The following is an 18,601-nucleotide window of genomic DNA, read 5'->3' on the forward strand; positions in this document are numbered from 1 at the left end:
AATGAAACTGTATTGAATATTATTAAATATATATATACATTTTCTCTCAAGTATGAGCGTGTGTATAGGATAAATTCCTAGGAGTGGATTTGCTGGCATAGACCATTTAAAAATTCTGAGATAATGCTAGTTTTTTAAAGTAAGCTGTACCAACATTTACTTCCTTTGACAGGGTATTAAGAGTGCCTCTTGCCCTAGCTGGTTTGGCTCAGTGGATAGAGTGTTGGCCTGCGGATTGAAGGGTCCCAGGTTTGATTCCAGTTAGGGCACATGCCCAAGTTGCAGGTTCAATTCCTAGTGGGGGGCATGCAGGAGGCAGCCAATCAATTATTCTCTCTCATCATTGATGTTTCTCTTCCTCTCCCTTCCTCTCTGAAATCAATTTTTTTTAAAAAGTGCCTCTTCCCAATATCTGCACCAATCTAATATATTGTATTTTTTATCTTTGACATTTTGATAAGTAGAAATTATACTTGAATTTAATTTTTATTACTTTTCTACTTTTTATTATAGATTTTTTTTTATATTTTACTGATTTTTTACAGAGAGGAAGGGAGAGGGATAGAGAGTTAGAAACATTGATGAGAGAGAAACATCTATCAGCTGCCTCCTGCACGCCCCCTACTGGGGATGTGCCCGCAACCAAGATACATGCCCTTGACCGGAATCGAACCTGGGACCCTTCAGTCCGCAGGCCGACGCTCTATTCACTGAGCCAAACCGGTTAGGGCTTACTATAGAATTTTAATTCATATGAAAAATATTTATCTCATAAGCTCATTCAGGGTTTAGCTTCCTTGTTTTTCTCATCCTCACCCAAGGAGTTAGGATATTTTTCCATTGAATTTTAGAGAGAGTGAAAGGGAGTGGGGCAAGGGGGGAGAGAGAGAGAGGGATAGAGAGAGAGACACATCGATTGGCTGCCTCCCGCTCACACCCTCAACCAGGGCTGAGGATTGAACCTGCAACTGAGGTATGTGCCCCTGACAGGGAATTGAAGAACCTGCAATCCTTCGGTCTGCAGGCCTATTCTCTAACCACTAGGGTTTGGCTTCTTTAAAAAAAAAAAAAATTTTTCTTTTTTAAATATATTTTTATTGATTTCAGAGAGGAAGGGAGGAGAGAGAGATAGAAACATCAGTGATGAGACTCATTAATTGGCTGCCCACTACTGGGGATCGAGCCTGCAACCCAGGCATGTGCCCTTGACTGGAATCAAACCTGGGACCCTTCAGTCCAAAGGCTGACACTCTATCCACTGAGCCAAACCAGCTAGGGCCTGACATGGAATTGAACTGTAATCTGGTTCATAGGTCGATGCTCAAGTACTGAGCAACACCAGCCAATATGGCTTCTTTTTTTTAATGAGGTAACATCGATTAACAATAACATAAATTTCAGGTTTACAACTTTGTAATTTGGTGTTTGTATTGGGTGCTCACCACCAAAAGCCTAGTTTCCATCCATCACCATATGTTTGCTCTCTTTATCCATTTCACTCTTCTCCCAACCCCTTCTCTCTGGTAACTACTAATATGTTGTCTGAATCTATGAATTTGGTTTTGTTTGTTCATTTGTTACTTTTTGATTTATATTCTATGTATGAGTGAAATTATACGGTTTTATCTTTTTTCTTCTGACTTATTTCACTTAGCATAATACACTCAGGACGCCTCCATATTCTCGCAAATGGCAATATTTCATCTTTTTATGGTTGAGTAGTATCCCATTACATGTCTATATCTGTATACATCACACCTCCTTTATATATTCATTCATTGATAGACACTAACTGATTTTTTAAAATCTTGGCTGCTGTAGATAATGCTGCAGTATACATAAGGTACATAGATTTTTTAAATTAGTTTTTATATTTTTGGATAAGTACCCAGAAGAGGAATTGCTGGATCATATGGTAGTTCTTAATTTTTTGAGAAACCTCCATAATTTAGTGGCTGTATCAATTTACAATTCCCTTTTCTGTACATCTTGCCAACACTTGCTATTATTTCCTTTTTGATAATAGCCATTCTAACAGGTATGTGGTAATTGATATCCCATGATTTTGATTTGCATTCCCCTAATAATTTTTTTGGCGGCTTATTTATTTTTAATTCTTTATATTGATTAAGGTATCACATATTTATCCTCATCCACCCATTCCCATTCCAAACCCCTCCCCACGCATGCCCCTATCCCCCTGTTTTCTGTGACCACTGGTTAGGCTTATATGCCCCCTAATAATTATTGATTTTGAACATTTTTTTCATGTGCCTATTGGTCATCTGTATGTTTTCCTTTGAAACATGTCTATTCAGATCCTCTGTCCATTTTTAAATTCAGTTGTTTGTTTTGTTGTTGTTGAGTTTTATAAATTATTTATATATTTTGGATGTTAACCCTTATTGGAAACATCATTTGTAAATATCTACTCCCATTTAGTTGGTTTCTTTTTTGTTTTGTTGATGGTTTCCTTTGCTGTGCTGAAGCTTTTTAGTTTGATATAGTCCAATTTGTTTATTTTTGTTTTTGTTTCTCTTGCCTTTGAAGTGAAAAAGACCACTAAGACCGATGTCCAGAAGTTTAGTGCCTATATTTTCTTGATGTATTTTATTGTTTCAGGTTGTAAATTCAAGTCTTTGATCCGTTTTTAGTTAATTTTTGTGTACAGTGTAAGATAATTGTCCAGTTTCATTCTTTTGCATAATAATATCCAGTTTTCTCAACACCATTTATTGAAGAGACTTTCTCCATTGTATATTCTTGGCTCCTTTGTTGTAAATTAGTTGTTCATTGTATGTGGGGGGTTATTTCTGTGCTCTCAATTCTGTTCCATTGATGTGTGTCTGTTTTTCTGTATTTTGGTCTAATGAGTAAAGTTTAACATATTTTTCAGATGTTTAAAAATCATATATGGAAGGATGTTTCAAATCTGAGGAAAGAAAATGAAGAGCCTTGCATATATAAATATGATTGTATGCCTGGGAACTTGGTGGAGGGGACTTTGCATACTATGGTTTACTATAATTGTTCAGACTTTTAAAGTTGCCTTTTTTTTAGTCTTTATTGTTGGGAATATTACAGATATCTCTCCCTTACTCCCTCCATTGCCCTCCTCCACCCGGATCCCGCTGCTCCTAGGCCTTCACTACCCTATTGTCTGTGTCCTTGGTTAGTGCATATATACATATAAATTCTTTGGTTAATCTCTTCCCACCCGCCTCTCCCCACTTCCCTCTCAGATTTGTCATTCTGTTCCATGTTTCCATGCCTCTGGTTCTATTTTATTCATCAATTTATTTTGTTCATTAGATTCCTGTTTGTTTATTTTGATTTTTTAGATTCAATTTTTGATAAATATGTATTTATTGCCATTTTATTATTCATATTTTTTTATTTTTTCTTCTTAAAGAAAACCCTTCAATATTTCATATAATACTGGTTTGGTGATGATGAACTCCTTTAGCTTTTTCTTGTTGGTGAAATTCTTTATCTGACCTTCAGTTCTTTTTTATTCTTTTTTAAAATACATTTTTATTAATTTCAGAGAGGAAGGGAGAGGGGGGGAGAGAGAGAGAGAAACATCAGTGATGAGAGAGAATCATTGATTGGCTGCCTCCTGCACACCCCCTACTGGGGATTGATCCTGCAACCTGGGTATGTGCCCTTGACCGGAATCAAACCCAGGACCCTTCAGTCTACAGGCTGATGCTCTATCCACTGAGCCAAACCAGCTAGGGCATGACCTTCAATTCTTGATAGCTTTGCTGGATAGAGTAACCTTAGTTGTAGGTCCTTGCTTTCTATTATTTTCAGTCTCAATGTGGTTTCTTCTTTAATTCTTTAGTTGTAGGGCTTCCATTAGGCCAGATTTCAGGTGGTTCTGAATGATGGTTGTTCTGTATTTTAGTTGTAATCTTGATGTTGTGAGAGGATGCGAGTACCTCGTTTACCTATGCCACCATCTTTTAGGGTTGCTTTTTGTTAGGAGATAGAAATAGGTTCTGGTGTTAGGAGGCATTTGAGATGTTTTGACATAGTCTGTGAGGAATGGAAGTGATCAGGACATGAAAAAGATTGTTGGGTAGCACTGAAGCCTAACTGGTTACAGTTGCTTCCAATATACATTTTGAATGTTTTTATCCAGTACTATTCAAAAGGTTTGGTTTAGAAAGTGAAGATGTCAAATGGTTGGATGGGTTGGGATTTTGAAGGATAGATGGATACTCTGGTATCTAAGTGGCAGAGTATAGAAAGTGAAATCTAGAAAGAGATGACAATAGGTGGTGGGACCTAGGGGCTTCAGAGATGGAGGAGATGAGGTTCTTCTTCCAAAGTTTATTCCTATCCCAATTTAGATCTCTTTCCCACCCATATCTTTTTATTATCAGTTTGGGAAGTGGAGGAGCCTCAATTCTATTCCTGATTCTGGATAGACCCTAAGATAAAGCCTTTCTCCCCTTAGCCTCCCTCTCTGTTCAGAAGGCATTCACTCTTTTAGGTTCTTTAGGACCTTAGTGATGTGAAGACCAGAAGCATCACCTGGGAGCATGTTAGAAATGTAGAATTTTAGGCTTTGCTCTAGACCTACTGAGTTAGAATCTGCATTTTAATCAGAATCTGCATTTTAATAAGATCTCCAGATGATTCATATGAACATTGAAGTTTGAGAAGCACAGTGACAGAGCAGATGAGATTAAAGCTGTTAGGCCCTGGCTGGGTGGCTCAGTTGGTTGGAGCGTCGTCCCATACACCAAAATGTTGGGGTTTGATTCCTGGTCAGGGCACATACCTAGGTTGTGGGTTTGATCCCTGGTCGCAGAGCATGTGGGAGGTGGTCAATTGATGTTTCTCTCTCACATAGATGTTTCTCTCTCTCTCTCTCTCTCTCTCTCTCTCTCTCTCTCTCTCTCTCTCCCCCTCTCTCCCTCCCCCCCCCCCGCCCCCGCTCTTGCTCTCCCTCTCCCCCACCCCAATAAAAACATGTCCTTGTGTGAGAATGGAAAAAGAAAAGAATAGCTGCTAGGAGAGAATGTAGTAGATGGGACATTCCCTGAACTTTTAATAACTGCTTAAAGCTTGAAGTGGTAGTCTCTCAGCTTCCACAGGCTGTTCCTATCCCCACAGGGAAGTGGTGGAATACATGGTCCAGCATTTCAAGCCTCAGATCTTTGGTGATCGCAAGCCCGTGTATGATGGAAAGAAGAACATTTACACTGTCACAGCACTGCCCATTGGCAATGAACGGGTAAGGTGGGAGTCAGGCTAGACCTGTGTCACAGGGCCTGGATTGAGGCAGAGCTCACGTTAGCCTGTTTCCAGTCTGGCAGTCCAGAGATCCCTTTCATTTTTTTGTTCTGAGAAAGTGTGTTCTAGGGTGAGGGATGGATAGGTGCTGATGTTTGTTTCGCCTACCATATGTCTATCCCTGTTCTAGGCAGATTGAGAGTAGACTTAAAATAGACTTAGACCTTAAGGACTTTCTGCTAGGTGTGGTTGAGAGAGAGCACTGAACCAAGTAGAATGAGCCAAGGTGGCTGGAGACTAAGTAGCTGCATTTACTGTGAAGTTTTCATTGTGAGCTCCTATCAGCTCAAGAGACAGATTCTTAGCAAATCCATGGAGTGGGAGACAGTTGGGCAGGGCAGGGAATGTTGGACTGTGAGAAAGCATTGATAGTCCTTCCCCCCCTTTCTCTCTATTGAAGGTTGACTTTGAGGTGACAATCCCCGGGGAAGGGAAGGATCGAATATTCAAGGTCTCCATCAAGTGGCTAGCCATTGTGAGCTGGCGCATGCTGCATGAGGCCCTGGTCAGTGGCCAGATCCCTGTTCCCCTGGAGTCTGTGCAAGCCCTTGATGTGGCCATGAGACATCTGGCATCCATGAGGTACTGGGTATAGTTAGTATCTGGGCTACTAGTGGTGTCAGAACTGTTATGGGGGGCTGAGGGGAATGAGCACATATTAATGTCCTACAGTGTTCTTTTCAAACAAAATATTCTTTGAAACCGTATCATATGCCAAGCAAGTGTGTATATACATTTAGATGGGTTAAATCATTGGTCCTGTCCCTTTTAGATATCTTTGAGCTGCACCCCATCTGTCCCTGTGGGGCAGAGAAAGGGTAGAGACTTCACAAGGTCAGTTACACAACTAGTAAAGGATCAGAGCTGGAATTAAAGCCCTGGTGTCCTGCCTTCCAGGCCAGGGCTCCTCCGTGCCCAGGATGCCTCACAGGGTGGGGGCCTGTGCCCGAGGGACCAGTTCTCTGCCTGTCCCTGCCAGGTACACCCCTGTGGGCCGCTCCTTCTTCTCACCGCCTGAGGGCTACTACCACCCGCTGGGGGGTGGGCGCGAGGTCTGGTTCGGCTTTCACCAGTCTGTGCGCCCTGCCATGTGGAAGATGATGCTCAACATTGATGGTGAGTCGGGAGAGCTATGGAGTCAGGGGCACCCTGAATCCATTGACCACACCCCCAGCCTCATCCCTCCCAGCTCTGCAACCACACTCCTTATGGCCCTGGTACCCCTCCCCCATCCCAAAACCCTATACGGAAGAGGGTGTAAAGAGCAGTACTTCCATTTATTATGGAAGACAGAACCTGAGCTGAGCTATACCTACTCTGTCCCCACAGTCTCAGCCACTGCCTTCTACAAGGCACAGCCGGTGATTGAGTTCATGTGTGAGGTGCTGGACATCAGGAACATAGATGAGCAGCCCAAGCCGCTCACGGACTCTCAGCGTGTGCGCTTTACCAAGGAGATCAAGGGTGAGGACCCAAGCAGGAAGGGAAGAGAAACAGCCTTACTTTCTCTTTAGCCTTAAAAGAAAATCCCCTGGGGATATGTTCAGGGGAGAGGCCAAGCCTGGGAACATGAGCAACCCATTTCAACCCTGACAAGCAGTGTGTATATTCTAGGCCTGAAGGTAGAAGTAACCCACTGTGGACAGATGAAGAGGAAATACCGTGTGTGTAATGTTACACGCCGCCCTGCCAGCCATCAGACGTAAGTTGACAGGGCTGCTAAGCCATACCATTAGTGGAAGAGGGCAGATATTTCAACACACTCCCTTCACTCCCTCCCATCCCACCACTGACCTTGTGAATAAGTCTTGGACTGGCCCTGTTTTTGAATAAGCTGTGGGTGTTTGTCACCCCTCTCCCAACCTTCCCAGGTCCATTGATACTCTCCCTACCATTTGTGCCTTCTTGGTCTCCACCTTTCCTCCGTGGGCCTTTACCATAGATCAGGCATCTTCCTCTGACTCCTCTATCAGTTTTTAAATGTTAGCATCTCTTTCAACTTATATTTCCTCCTGAAAAAGAAAGCTCCTGGGCTAGACCTTGGGAAAGCTCTCACCGATTTCATTTACCTTCTTGACCTCAGACTATACTGGACTATGAGCACCTACTGTGTGTCAGGCTTTATGCCCAACATTAGAAATACAGATGAATAAGGTCAGGTCCTGTTGGTTGTGGAACTTGCCACTCAAATCTTTGACTTCTGTTTTGGAGCCCTGTATTGCCTGCTTTCCCAAGAGTGGCAGTACTCTAAAGAGACTGGATAGGGATAAAGCCAAGTCTGGGGCTTTCATGGTTGTAGGTCTGGAGAGGTGGGAATAAGTCCTGAGCTCTTGACACCTCCTTTCTTTCCTCCAAACAGGTTTCCCTTGCAGCTGGAGAGTGGACAAACTGTGGAGTGCACAGTGGCACAGTATTTCAAGCAGAAATATAACCTTCAGCTCAAGTATCCCCACCTGCCCTGCTTGCAAGTTGGCCAGGAACAAAAGCATACCTACCTGCCCCTAGAGGTGAGGCTGCCAAGTAATGGTTGGGCAGGGAAACAAGCATTGTATCTGCACACTGATCATCAGAGATCTGCTTCCCATTTGTAATCTCTCATCTTCATTTTGAAGTTTGGGAAATTGACATTCTGAGAGATATGAGGTCATTCTGTGAAATATAGGCCTCATTCTTACCTGCTAAATTGTTTTCTTATTTCCAGTCCTGCTCTCATGTGTTTTTAGGGCTGCCAGGCAGAGGTGAAAGCTGTATTTACTGTCTAATAAGTGATTAGTTTGTTCAGGACAGAGATTTAAAATATTCACATTCATGTCCTCTTAATTTCTCTTTCCCTGTCTTCCGAAGTTCAGGATGTGAAAAAACCTAAAGATACAAGTGTACCTTATTTTATAGAAAATGAAGATGAATGTTACCTACTAGTATAACATGAATCCTATTTTCCTAATGATCAATGTGTTCTTTTTAAAAAAGTTTTAGACCAAGATTTGTTATATTTTTATGTTTCAACAGGTGTTTAAAATCCTGCAATTAAAGACAGTAGTAATATTTCTTAAGTTATAGAATACAAATATAGAACTATTGGGCTGCATTTGGTTAGATGGACACCAGACAAAATGTCTAATGAGAAACTACTGTTGACTGCTTCATTGTCTAGTCCATTGCTACTCAAAGTGTGGCCAGTGGACCAACAACAAGGGTACTATGCAGGAGCTCATTTGAAATACACATTCCCAGGTACCACCAGACCTATTGAATCAGAATCTGTCTTTTAACAGAATCCAAAGAGGATTCATATGAACATTAAAGTTGGAGAAGCACTAACCTAGGCTATTGTCTTAGTTTGTTCCAGCAGCAGGAGTCAAATAGAACCAAAGATCAAGCCTTCTGTGAGCTTCTGGGATTTCAGAGCTAACTAGAGAGAATTGGGCTGAAGAGAGAAGAGATCCCAAAACCCAAGAAATTTGACTTAGTTAATAGGTGTTGATGCACAGAAAGTGGGATGAAGGCAATATTTTCTCTGAGATATAAACAGAAATCTTTAGGGATGAGCTCAGCTAAGAAGCTAGGCTTTAGATAATATCTACTACCAGTTGAGATTTGTTAGCAAATTGACATTACTTCTGTTTTGTTTTGTTTTTAAATCCTCACCTGAGGATATGTTTATTAATGAGAGAGAGGGAGTAAAGAGAGAAACATTTCTCAGTTGTCTCCCAAACACCCCAAACACCCCAAACCAGGGATCAAACCTGCAGCCTAGGTATGTGCCCTGACCTGGAATCAAACCCACAACCTTTTTGGTGTATGAGATGATGCTCCAACTTACTGAGTCACCCAACTGGGCAATATTACTTCTGTTTAAACAATACTTTCCAAGGTGAATAATTTATATAATGACTTATATTTCAACTTTTACTATTGTTTATTTAACAAATATTTATTGGGCCCCTGCTATGTGTCATATACTCTTAGGTGCCAGAATGTAGAGATTAATAAGACAAGGTAAGGTCCCTGCTGTCATGGAGCTTACATTCTAGAAGGGGAGATAGATAATAATTGATAAGTAAGATAGTTTCAGATGGTGGTAAGTGCTATAAGAATAATAAAACAGATTAAGGGGATAGAAGTACGGGTGGAGGAGTATGGAGAGCTACTTTAGTTATTATGGTCAGGGAAGGCCTCTTTTAGGAGATATTTGAGCTGAGTCCCAAGTTATGAGATAGAATCAACCTTGTAACAACCTGAGGAAAGAGCCTTCCATGCATGAGGTAAATAGCAAGTACAAAGGCTCTATCTAAAGCAGCAGAAAGCTTGGATCTTTTAAAGAGATAGACAGAGGCCATAGTGGCTGGCATGTAGTATATGAGGGAAAAAGTAATAGGAGATGATATTGGGGAGAGTTTCAGGGTCAAATCATGTAGGCTATATAGCCTGGTGGAATTAAAAATATATATATATTTTTAATTGATTTTTTTACATAGAGGAAGGGAGAGGGATAGAGAGTTAGAAACATCTATGAGAGAGAAACATCGATCAGCTGCCTCCTGCACACCCACCACTGGGGATGTGCCCGCAACCAAGGTACATGCCCCTGACCGGAATCGAACCTGGGACCCTTCAGTCCCCAGGCCGACGCTCCATCCACTGAGCCACACCGGTTAGGGCGGAATTTTTTTTTTTTAAAGAATAGCTTTATCAAGATATAATTCACATACCATAAAATTCACTCTCTTAAAATGTACAAGTCAGTGGTTTTTTAGTATTTTCAGTTATGCAACTATCACCACTACCTGATATTAAAACATTTTCATCACCCCCAGAAGAAAGTCCATAACCATTATAGTCACTATTCCTTCGCCCCCACACTTTCCCTTCCACCCCTAGTAATCACTCATCTATTCTGTCTCTGTGAATTTGTCTATTTTGGGTATTTCATATAAATCAAATTATAATACCAGAGGCCTGGTGCATGGATTTGTGCGGAGTGGGGGAGGGGGAGTCCCTCAGCCTGGCAAGCACTCTCTCAAAATCTGGGACCCCTGCCTGGCCTGCGGGGATCGGGTTGGCAGTCAGACATCCCCTGAGGGATGTAGCAGAGGGATGTAGCAGTGCGCCAATCGGCAGGAGCCGGAGCCAGGGCCGGGTGCGCAGCACTGCTCGCACTCCTCCTGGCCTGCTTGCCACCATTGGAGAGCTGCTTTACTACCCTACGAATCCAGTTTGTGCATATTGAGTTTTTTAGTGTTCAGAAGAGCTCTATACTGGGACCTTTGGTAAATAATAAGTTATCCTGCAATTTATTAAGTTTTTAGTGTTCCGGAACGGTACTCAGTCCTTTAAGTGCTTTATTTTATTTAATCTCCAAACAACCCTATGAGATTGTTACTGTTCTCCCCATTTAACATACAAGACTGAGCCCAGATCTGGTGCTGGATCCTTAGCTCTTTTTTTTTTTTTTTTTTAAATATACTTTTATTGATTTCAGAGAGGAAAGGAGAGAGAGAAACATCAATGATGAGAGAGAATCATTGATCGGCTGCCTCCTGCACACCTCCTACTGGGGATGGAGTCCGCAATCTGGGCATATGCCCTGACTGGGAATCGAACCATAATGTCCAGCTTCATAGGCCAACACTCATTCACTGAGCAATACCAGGTTGGATCCTTAGCTCTTAATCACAGAATGGCTATTTTGTCTTTGGTATTGCACATGGATATTTTCCAACCTACCTGTATGCCCAAAGAATTTTGCAGTCCTCTTCCCAAGGTTGACAGCCAAGGTCTCTTCTCTTACTGTGGGACTCAGTATAGGATGGACTGAACTCAAGCCAGAACTGTCTTCCTTGTTTCCTCAGGTCTGTAACATTGTGGCTGGGCAGCGCTGCATTAAGAAGCTGACCGACAATCAGACTTCGACCATGATAAAGGCTACAGCTAGGTCGGCCCCAGACAGACAGGAGGAGATCAGCCGCCTGGTCAGTGGGACTGCAGAGAAACATGTGCTCGATTGCTCAGTCACTGGGGCCCCTGGTAGCATAGATGCTTTTCTGCCTTGGCAGGACTCTCGGGAGGACACATGTCTAGATTTGTTGCTTGGGACTCCATAGGACTGCTCTTGCTTCTTGACCCTGTAGCTACTTTGTTTCCTATTTCTCTTTCCCTTTTTTCTTCCCTGTGTTATCCCCTCCCACTTTCATTATCTTCCAATTTCCCTCCCTTTTTAGGGCTATTTCTCGCCAGTCTCAGCTGCCCAGGGCGTTCTACTTGGGACCCAGAGGGTGAGGATTATTGCCAAGCTGCTACTCTCCTGAGATCCCCCCCTTTTGTCTTGTAGATGAAGAATGCCAGCTACAACCTAGATCCTTACATCCAGGAGTTTGGGATCAAAGTGAAGGATGACATGACGGAGGTCACAGGACGAGTGCTGCCGGCGCCCATCTTGCAGTATGGCGGCCGGGTGAGCAGGGTCAGGGCCAGACAACATCTCTGGGGCATTTTGGGAGGAGGTTGGGTTGTATAGTCAGGGGCTTTTGTTCCCCTGCCCACCTGGCTTTACTGAGGCTCACCTGGGCGCCCCCTTTGCCTATCTCCAGAACCGGGCCATTGCCACACCCAATCAGGGTGTCTGGGACATGCGAGGGAAACAGTTCTACAATGGGATTGAGATCAAAGTCTGGGCCATCGCCTGCTTCGCACCCCAAAAGCAGTGTCGAGAAGAGGTGCTCAAGTAAGGAGGGCTGAGTGTATGGATAGAAGGGTGGGGAAAGGACCCTACAGTTGCCTACTTTCCCTTATCCCTATGAGGCCAAGATTTGATCTATAGTATGCTCTTGCTGATTCTTGACTCTGCTTCCTTGTGCTGTCTGGCTCAAACTTCTGCCTGTTCCTTTTCTGCCAATCTGTGGTCAGAAGTTTTGGTAAGGAGCCCTATCTGTTCAGAGATGATGATTTCAAGGCATGAACCTCCTAAGACAGGTCTGAATTACTTTATTGTTATAATTATTAACCTGGTAATAAATAATAGTAATGACTATAATGTTTATGCCAACATTTTACGTTTTTTAAATTCATCTTCATAGTGAGCAGGTGGTGGTATTTCCATTTTCAGGAAACTGAGGCTCAAAGAGGTTAAGTAACTTGTACAGAGTTTGCATATCAAGTGTCAGAATTCACATCAAATCAGTCTGAGGCTTCAAAGCTTACATTACTAATTGGAAACAAAAAAGAGTAGCTTATTCATCTGATCCTCTGAGTTGTCCTCCCCTGCGCACAAAATGTATTAGGTCCAAGTAACCTGAATTGGTGAACATGAGTTGTAAAGATCTCTGCATGAATAGACAGCAATGACAAAAATGATACAGCCAAATGGTTTAAAGCCGTGGTCGGCAAACTGTGGCTCGCAAGCCACATGCGGCTCTTTGGCCCCTTGAGTGTGGCTTTTCCACAAAATATCACGGCCTGGGCGAGTCTATTTTGAAGAAGTGGCGTTAGAAGAAGTTTAAGTTTAAAAAATTTGGCTCTCAAAAGAAATTTCAATCGTTGTACTGTTGATATTTGGCTCTGTTGGCTAATGAGTTTGCCGACCACTGGTTTAAAGGAACAAGTTAGGGGAGTAACAGTCTTGAGTGAGTGAATGAGTGAAGTGGAAGAAATCAATGACTCTTCCCCTGCAGTCTCTTTTTAAAGGCAACTTTATTGGGATATATTTCAAATATCGCAAAAGTCACTCATTAAAGTGTAAAATTTGGTATTTCCTGCAGTTTTTGAAGTGGTAGTTTCTTATTTCTATGGATCTGGGATGGGGTCAGTGTACTCTGAGGCTGAGGAAGAGTTGGAATTGACCACTTTGGACAGCTATGAGAATAATAGAGATGGGCCCTGGTGGGATCAGCTGGCTTTGGGGTTTTCATAAGAATTATTTACAGCAACCCCTGATGAATGTGGGGACTCTAGCTGCCCTGCTCTCCCTTCTCCCTTTTCCCCTCACAGGTGCCAAACCACTACCAATACAATTGTAGTTTCTTTTTAGCCCCATTTAAGCCAGCCTTCTTCTAGCCTTGGCTTAGCATTGGAGGGCTGGCTGGTCCTTAGCAATATTAGAAAGGCTCCCAGCTCTCTGCCTTTATGCCTTTGTGTCACCTTGTTGATAGCTTTATTCTCCATGTGCTTCTCTCTTATTCCCATGTCTTTCTCTTGTCCCATTAATTTGACAATCAGTTAATAGGGTCAACCCTTATAATTTTTCTTTCAGTTAAAGAAGTCCTATACTTCAGCCATATATCACTTTTAGCATAAGATTTCAAGGCCTTCCACATTTTAGACTTCTAACATTTTGTGGCCAGCAGCACTGAACATAATATCCCAAATGATCTGGTAGTAGAGAGAAGATTGGGACTACCACTTTTCTTGAAGTAAAGGCACACAATTAATGGAATCTACTAACACATTGGTTATTTTAGTAGCTACATTGCAGTTGTATATAATGGAAGAGAAATGGAAAAATTACTGTTAATAGTCCATCAGAGCCCTGGCTCTTATTTACATGAAAAAATGGTTAGGTTTTATTTCTTTATTCTAAGATGTATTTTGAAATATTAAAATATATATAGAATTATATGGCAGACACCCATGTATTCATCATCCCAAGTTTTATCTTTTTTTTTAAAGTAGATAAAATATTATAGGTAAATTTTAGATTTCCTTTATATCCTCCAACCTGGTCCCATTCCTCCCTTCTGATGCAGCTACTTTCATGAATTATTGTAATCTTTCTATCCAATTTATACATTTTAAATACCTATATGATATAAATGATTTTAAGTTTTACATAGCAGTATTTGCAGTCTTTGTCCTCCTTCTTTTAACTAAATATGTGAAAAATACTTATTTTCTTACTATATAGGTTTTTTAATCATATTGATATTTATACATTATATAATAGCATCCTCTAAACAAGGGATGGGGAACCTTTTTCCTGCAAAGAGCCATTTGGATATTTATAATCACGGTTCAGCCAATTGATGTTTAGCAACTTAAAAATTAGCCCTCTTTGTTCAAATTACAATAAGGTTCCAACAGCCCTGGCCAGTATGGCTCAGTTGGTTGGGCATTATCCTGTACACCGAAAGGTTGCCACTTAAAATTAGCAACTTAAAAATTAGCCTGCTATATTTGGTCAAACATCTCACCCCTAATGCCTTGACAGAGATACACCAAATTATTTCGCAGGCCTTATATGACCCACCCCTGGTCTAAACAACTTGCTTTTTTCTCTATTTGTACATTATTACTTTTGATCTAAATGCAGGAGTCTTATAAATTAAATTTCCTTCTGTTCATTTCAGTCTGTAATTATATTTATGTAGCTTATTTTATTTTATTTTTTTATTGCTCCAGTCGACAAAAGAGAAACTTTGTTGAGGCTCCAGCGTCACAGGGTTCAGGTAGAAGGCTGCCCTGTGGACCCAAGGAGTTGGTGGAGGGGCCTTATTTAACTTTATTCTTGGGGCGCAAGTTGTTGGTGTGACTGTACTTCTTCTTGCAGCAGTTGACAGCACGGGGGTGCAGGTGGGCGTAACACTTTCATCTTGTCGCAGTTGTACTTTTGCACGAGCTGGCGGAGGGAGGGTTTGATGATGCCACCCCTCAGACGAAGCACCAAGTGCAGGGTGGACTCTTTCTGAATATTGTAGTCTGAGAGAGTGCGGCCATCCTCTAGCTGTTTGCCCGCAAAAATCAGACGTGATGCCCTCCTTGTCTTGGATTTTAGCTTTGACATTCTCAGTGGTGTCACTGGGCTCAACCTCAGGGGTGATGGACTTGCCAGTCAGAGTCTTCACAAAGATCTGCATCTGCTGGGGAGGCTGCTCCGCTGCCTTGTTCATAGCTTAATTTTTTAAATCTATTGCATGTGTAACCTTTCTTCCAGCTTTGTCTTCCTTTCCCAGAGTAAAGCCCTAAAACCAAAGGAAAGAGACTTGTTTAATCTTTCTCAACCACAAAGAATAGAAGGAAAGAGATAGCTCATTTTTACTGAGCATCCTCCTATGTTCCAATCACTATTGAAACCTTATTATTTATTTTTTAAAATATATTTTAACTAATGACCCAGTGCACGGATTCGTGCACATTGAAAGAAAATTAATTAGAAGGTGGCTGGTGGGGTGGGACTGGGCAAGATGGGCCAGACAAACCCTGGAGCCAACCTCCCGTGGTCCCTCCCTGGCGTCTGCATAGTGAGGGGGTCCCTCCAGCAGGTGGGGTCCCTCAGCCTGGCCTGCGGGGATCGGGCCAAAACCAGCTCTCCAACATCCCCCGAGGGATCCCAGTGTGCAAGAGGGCACTCTGCAAAGTTGCTGTGATACAGAGTGTGGAACGCAAATGCAAGTGTGTAGTAAACCAGATTCGGGGCCGACAGTGCCCTAGAAACAACATAACCCACGGCCGCAGGTGGAATCACACGGCCCTGTGAGGAATCAGGCTCCCTCTCTGTTTTCGTGGTGTGTCACCCGAGAACCATCGCTGCGAAGTCACTGCAGCTCAGCAGCTCCTGTGTTTAGTGTCTGCCCCCTGGTGGTCAGTGCACATCATAGTGACCGGTCAGATGGTTGAACACTTAGCATATTAGCCTTTTATATATATAGATTGATTTTTAGAGAGAGAAGAAGGGAGAGGGGAGAGAGATAAACATTGATGTGAGAGTGAAACATCAATTGGCTGCCTCCTGCACGCCCCCTACCAGGGATCAGCTGCAACCTGGGCATGTACTCTGACTGGGAATCAAACTGGCAACCTTTCGGTGTATGCGATGACACCCAACTAACTGAGCCACACTGGCCAGGGCTGTTGGGACCTTATTTTAATTTGAGCAAAGAGGACACCTGCCTATTACTATGCACTTATAACAGCACAGGAATAACTGCTTTAATGGGACTTGGTGAGGACGCTGAGAATTCCCACAGGTCCTTTCTTTGGGCTCCCTCAGCTCTCTGCTTGTACCATTGAACACATAGTAGGCTCTATCTTCTCCTATTCAAATATAAATGTTTTAGATACTAGCTTTGATCATGTCTCATTCATCTCAGAATCTCTCAGTGCCTGTCATAGTGTTAGTAACCTAAGATGGAAGCTTTTGGTCAAAGGTTTTAAAATGGGACTTACTGCCTCCTGTCATGACCATATTTGTCCTGCAGAAACTTCACAGACCAGCTGCGGAAAATTTCCAAGGATGCAGGGATGCCCATCCAGGGCCAGCCTTGCTTCTGCAAATATGCTCAGGGGGCAGACAGCGTGGAGCCCATGTTCCGGCATCTGAAGAACACGTACTCTGGACTACAGCTCATTATTGTCATCCTGCCAGGGAAGACGCCAGTGTATGGTACAGTTCTCTTGGAATCGTGATAACGATGATAGACCTCTTCTCATGGTAGTTCCCTGGAAGCTCCAAGGCAGGGTTCTTGGCTCTAGCCAGAGATGAGCTGTTCCTTAATGTCACTGCTCCCCTTATAGGAGAAATATCAGCTTGTATGAACCATTGAGTCATCCCAGGTCCTGCTTACCTGCTCACACTCCTTTCCAATAACATTTATTGGACTCCTCTGGGTGTTGGTCTTTATGCCAGGCTAGCTGGGCCAGATACAGAGCTGGGTGGGTCCTGATTCCTGTCCTTAGAAGAGTGTTGTCTGTTAGGATATAGTGCAGCACACCCAAGCAGAATGTGTGGTGGTTCTGTTATTGCCTGGGAATGACTTGAACTTTTGGAGAAGTTTTTTCTTTCTCCCTTTTCTTCTCTTTTAAGAATAGGAATGATTATATACATCTTTGGCTCAGTACTCTTACTTCATTTTTCTCTTTGTACTTCTTCTGCTTCAAAGGAAGAAGTGTCTCTCTTCTTACCTGACTTAACTTGTGTGTGCTTTTGTTCCTATGCCATTCTGCTACCTCTGGGACCTCATACCCTTTAAGCCTCCAACATCTTCAGATTTCCCATCCTAGAGCACTTTACCACAATCCACTATTTCGTTTAACTTTTGTCATCCTATTTTCATAATCAAACTTTTTTTGTTGTTAATCCTCACCCGGGACTTTTTTTTTTTTTTTTTTGAGAGAGAGTGGTAGGGAGGGAGGAAGGAGAGAGAGGAGAGAGGGAAATACCAATGTGAGAGAGACGCATCGGTTGGTTGCCTCTTGCACACAACCCAACTAGGGCCGGGGATTGAACCTGCAACCCAGGTTCATGCCCTTGACTGGGAATTGCACCTGTGGCTTTTTGGTGCATGGGTGGACACTCTGAGCCACACTGGCAAGGGCTTAATCATACTTTTGAATGAGTACATCTAATTCTTCACCAGCCATTTATCTTTTGCCTCTTTCATCTGTTTTACTTCTATCTTTCTCTTAAACCTTCTCTGCAGAGGGTCACCTATAATCTTTCTCAGTTCTGTTTTTTCTTTTCTAGATAATTTCTCCTGTCTCTTCTTACTTATTTTTGTCATTACCAGGAGTGCCTGGTTATTCTCCAGATTTTTGTACTCTACCTTCCCTTTCTGTTTACGTTCTAGTGAAATTCTCATGCATTCAGTTGCTTCAGTCATCGCTTATTATGTTACTAGGGGCCCAGTGCACAAATTTGTGCACCTTGAAAGGAACTGTGGGCCACGAGGCTGCAGTGGGCACAGGGGCAGGTCTCAGCCCATCCTCCGTGCCCCTGCCTGGCCCCTCCCACCACGACCCCCGGTCCCCTGTCTGCCGGCAGCCCTGCTCCCACTGCCATCACTCCCATGCGCTGACAGCGCTGACCCTGCTCTTACCCGCTGACCGTGTGTAGCGATTGGGGCTGGCACCAGCAATGGGTGCGAGCGGGGCCGGCACCATCAGCTGGTGCAAGTGGCGGCTACTGCCCCGATTGCCCCTCAGGATCAGGGGGAGGTGGAGAAGCCCTCAGGAGTGATCAGGGCTGGCAGCTGCTGCTCGCACCTGCTGATGGTGCTGAGCGATCGGGGCTGGCAGCAGGTGCGAGTGGGGCTGTCACTGGCAGTGGGTGCGATTGGCAGCTGCTGGCCCAGATCACCCATCAGGAGCAGGGGGAGGTGGAGAAGACCTGTGGAGTGATCAGGGCTGGCAGCCGCCGCTCTCACCTGCTGACGGTGCGGAATGATCGGGGCTGGTACCAGGTGCTGGCAGCAAGTGTGAGGGGTGGCTTCAGCACAGCAGCGGGTGCGAGCACTGGGCGGGACCACAGTGTGTGGGAGCAAAGAATTTTCAGTAACCACCAGAGGCTCGCCCCGATGACAGTGAA

At 43.3% G+C, this 18,601-nt stretch overlaps 1 protein-coding gene and 1 pseudogene across 1 annotated transcript in view; one reads left to right on the plus strand and one right to left on the minus strand.

The window, feature by feature from the left end:
- The window catches only part of AGO1 (argonaute RISC component 1), a 37,624-nt gene that overhangs the window by 6,192 nt on the left and 12,831 nt on the right, over positions 1–18,601 (plus strand). Inside the window, exons 3-12 of the mRNA XM_008151123.2 lie at positions 5,128–5,248; positions 5,708–5,889; positions 6,287–6,423; positions 6,637–6,771; positions 6,922–7,009; positions 7,667–7,814; positions 11,160–11,279; positions 11,639–11,761; positions 11,898–12,031; positions 16,497–16,681. Of these exons, the coding sequence (XP_008149345.1) occupies positions 5,128–5,248; positions 5,708–5,889; positions 6,287–6,423; positions 6,637–6,771; positions 6,922–7,009; positions 7,667–7,814; positions 11,160–11,279; positions 11,639–11,761; positions 11,898–12,031; positions 16,497–16,681 (1,373 nt within the window). The remainder of the gene's footprint in view (positions 1–5,127; positions 5,249–5,707; positions 5,890–6,286; positions 6,424–6,636; positions 6,772–6,921; positions 7,010–7,666; positions 7,815–11,159; positions 11,280–11,638; positions 11,762–11,897; positions 12,032–16,496; positions 16,682–18,601) is intronic.
- On the minus strand, positions 14,701–15,155 carry LOC103294720 (ubiquitin-60S ribosomal protein L40-like; annotated as a pseudogene).

The sequence above is a fragment of the Eptesicus fuscus genome, chromosome 9 (genome assembly GCF_027574615.1).
Source record: "Eptesicus fuscus isolate TK198812 chromosome 9, DD_ASM_mEF_20220401, whole genome shotgun sequence".
NCBI lineage: Eukaryota > Metazoa > Chordata > Mammalia > Chiroptera > Vespertilionidae > Eptesicus > Eptesicus fuscus.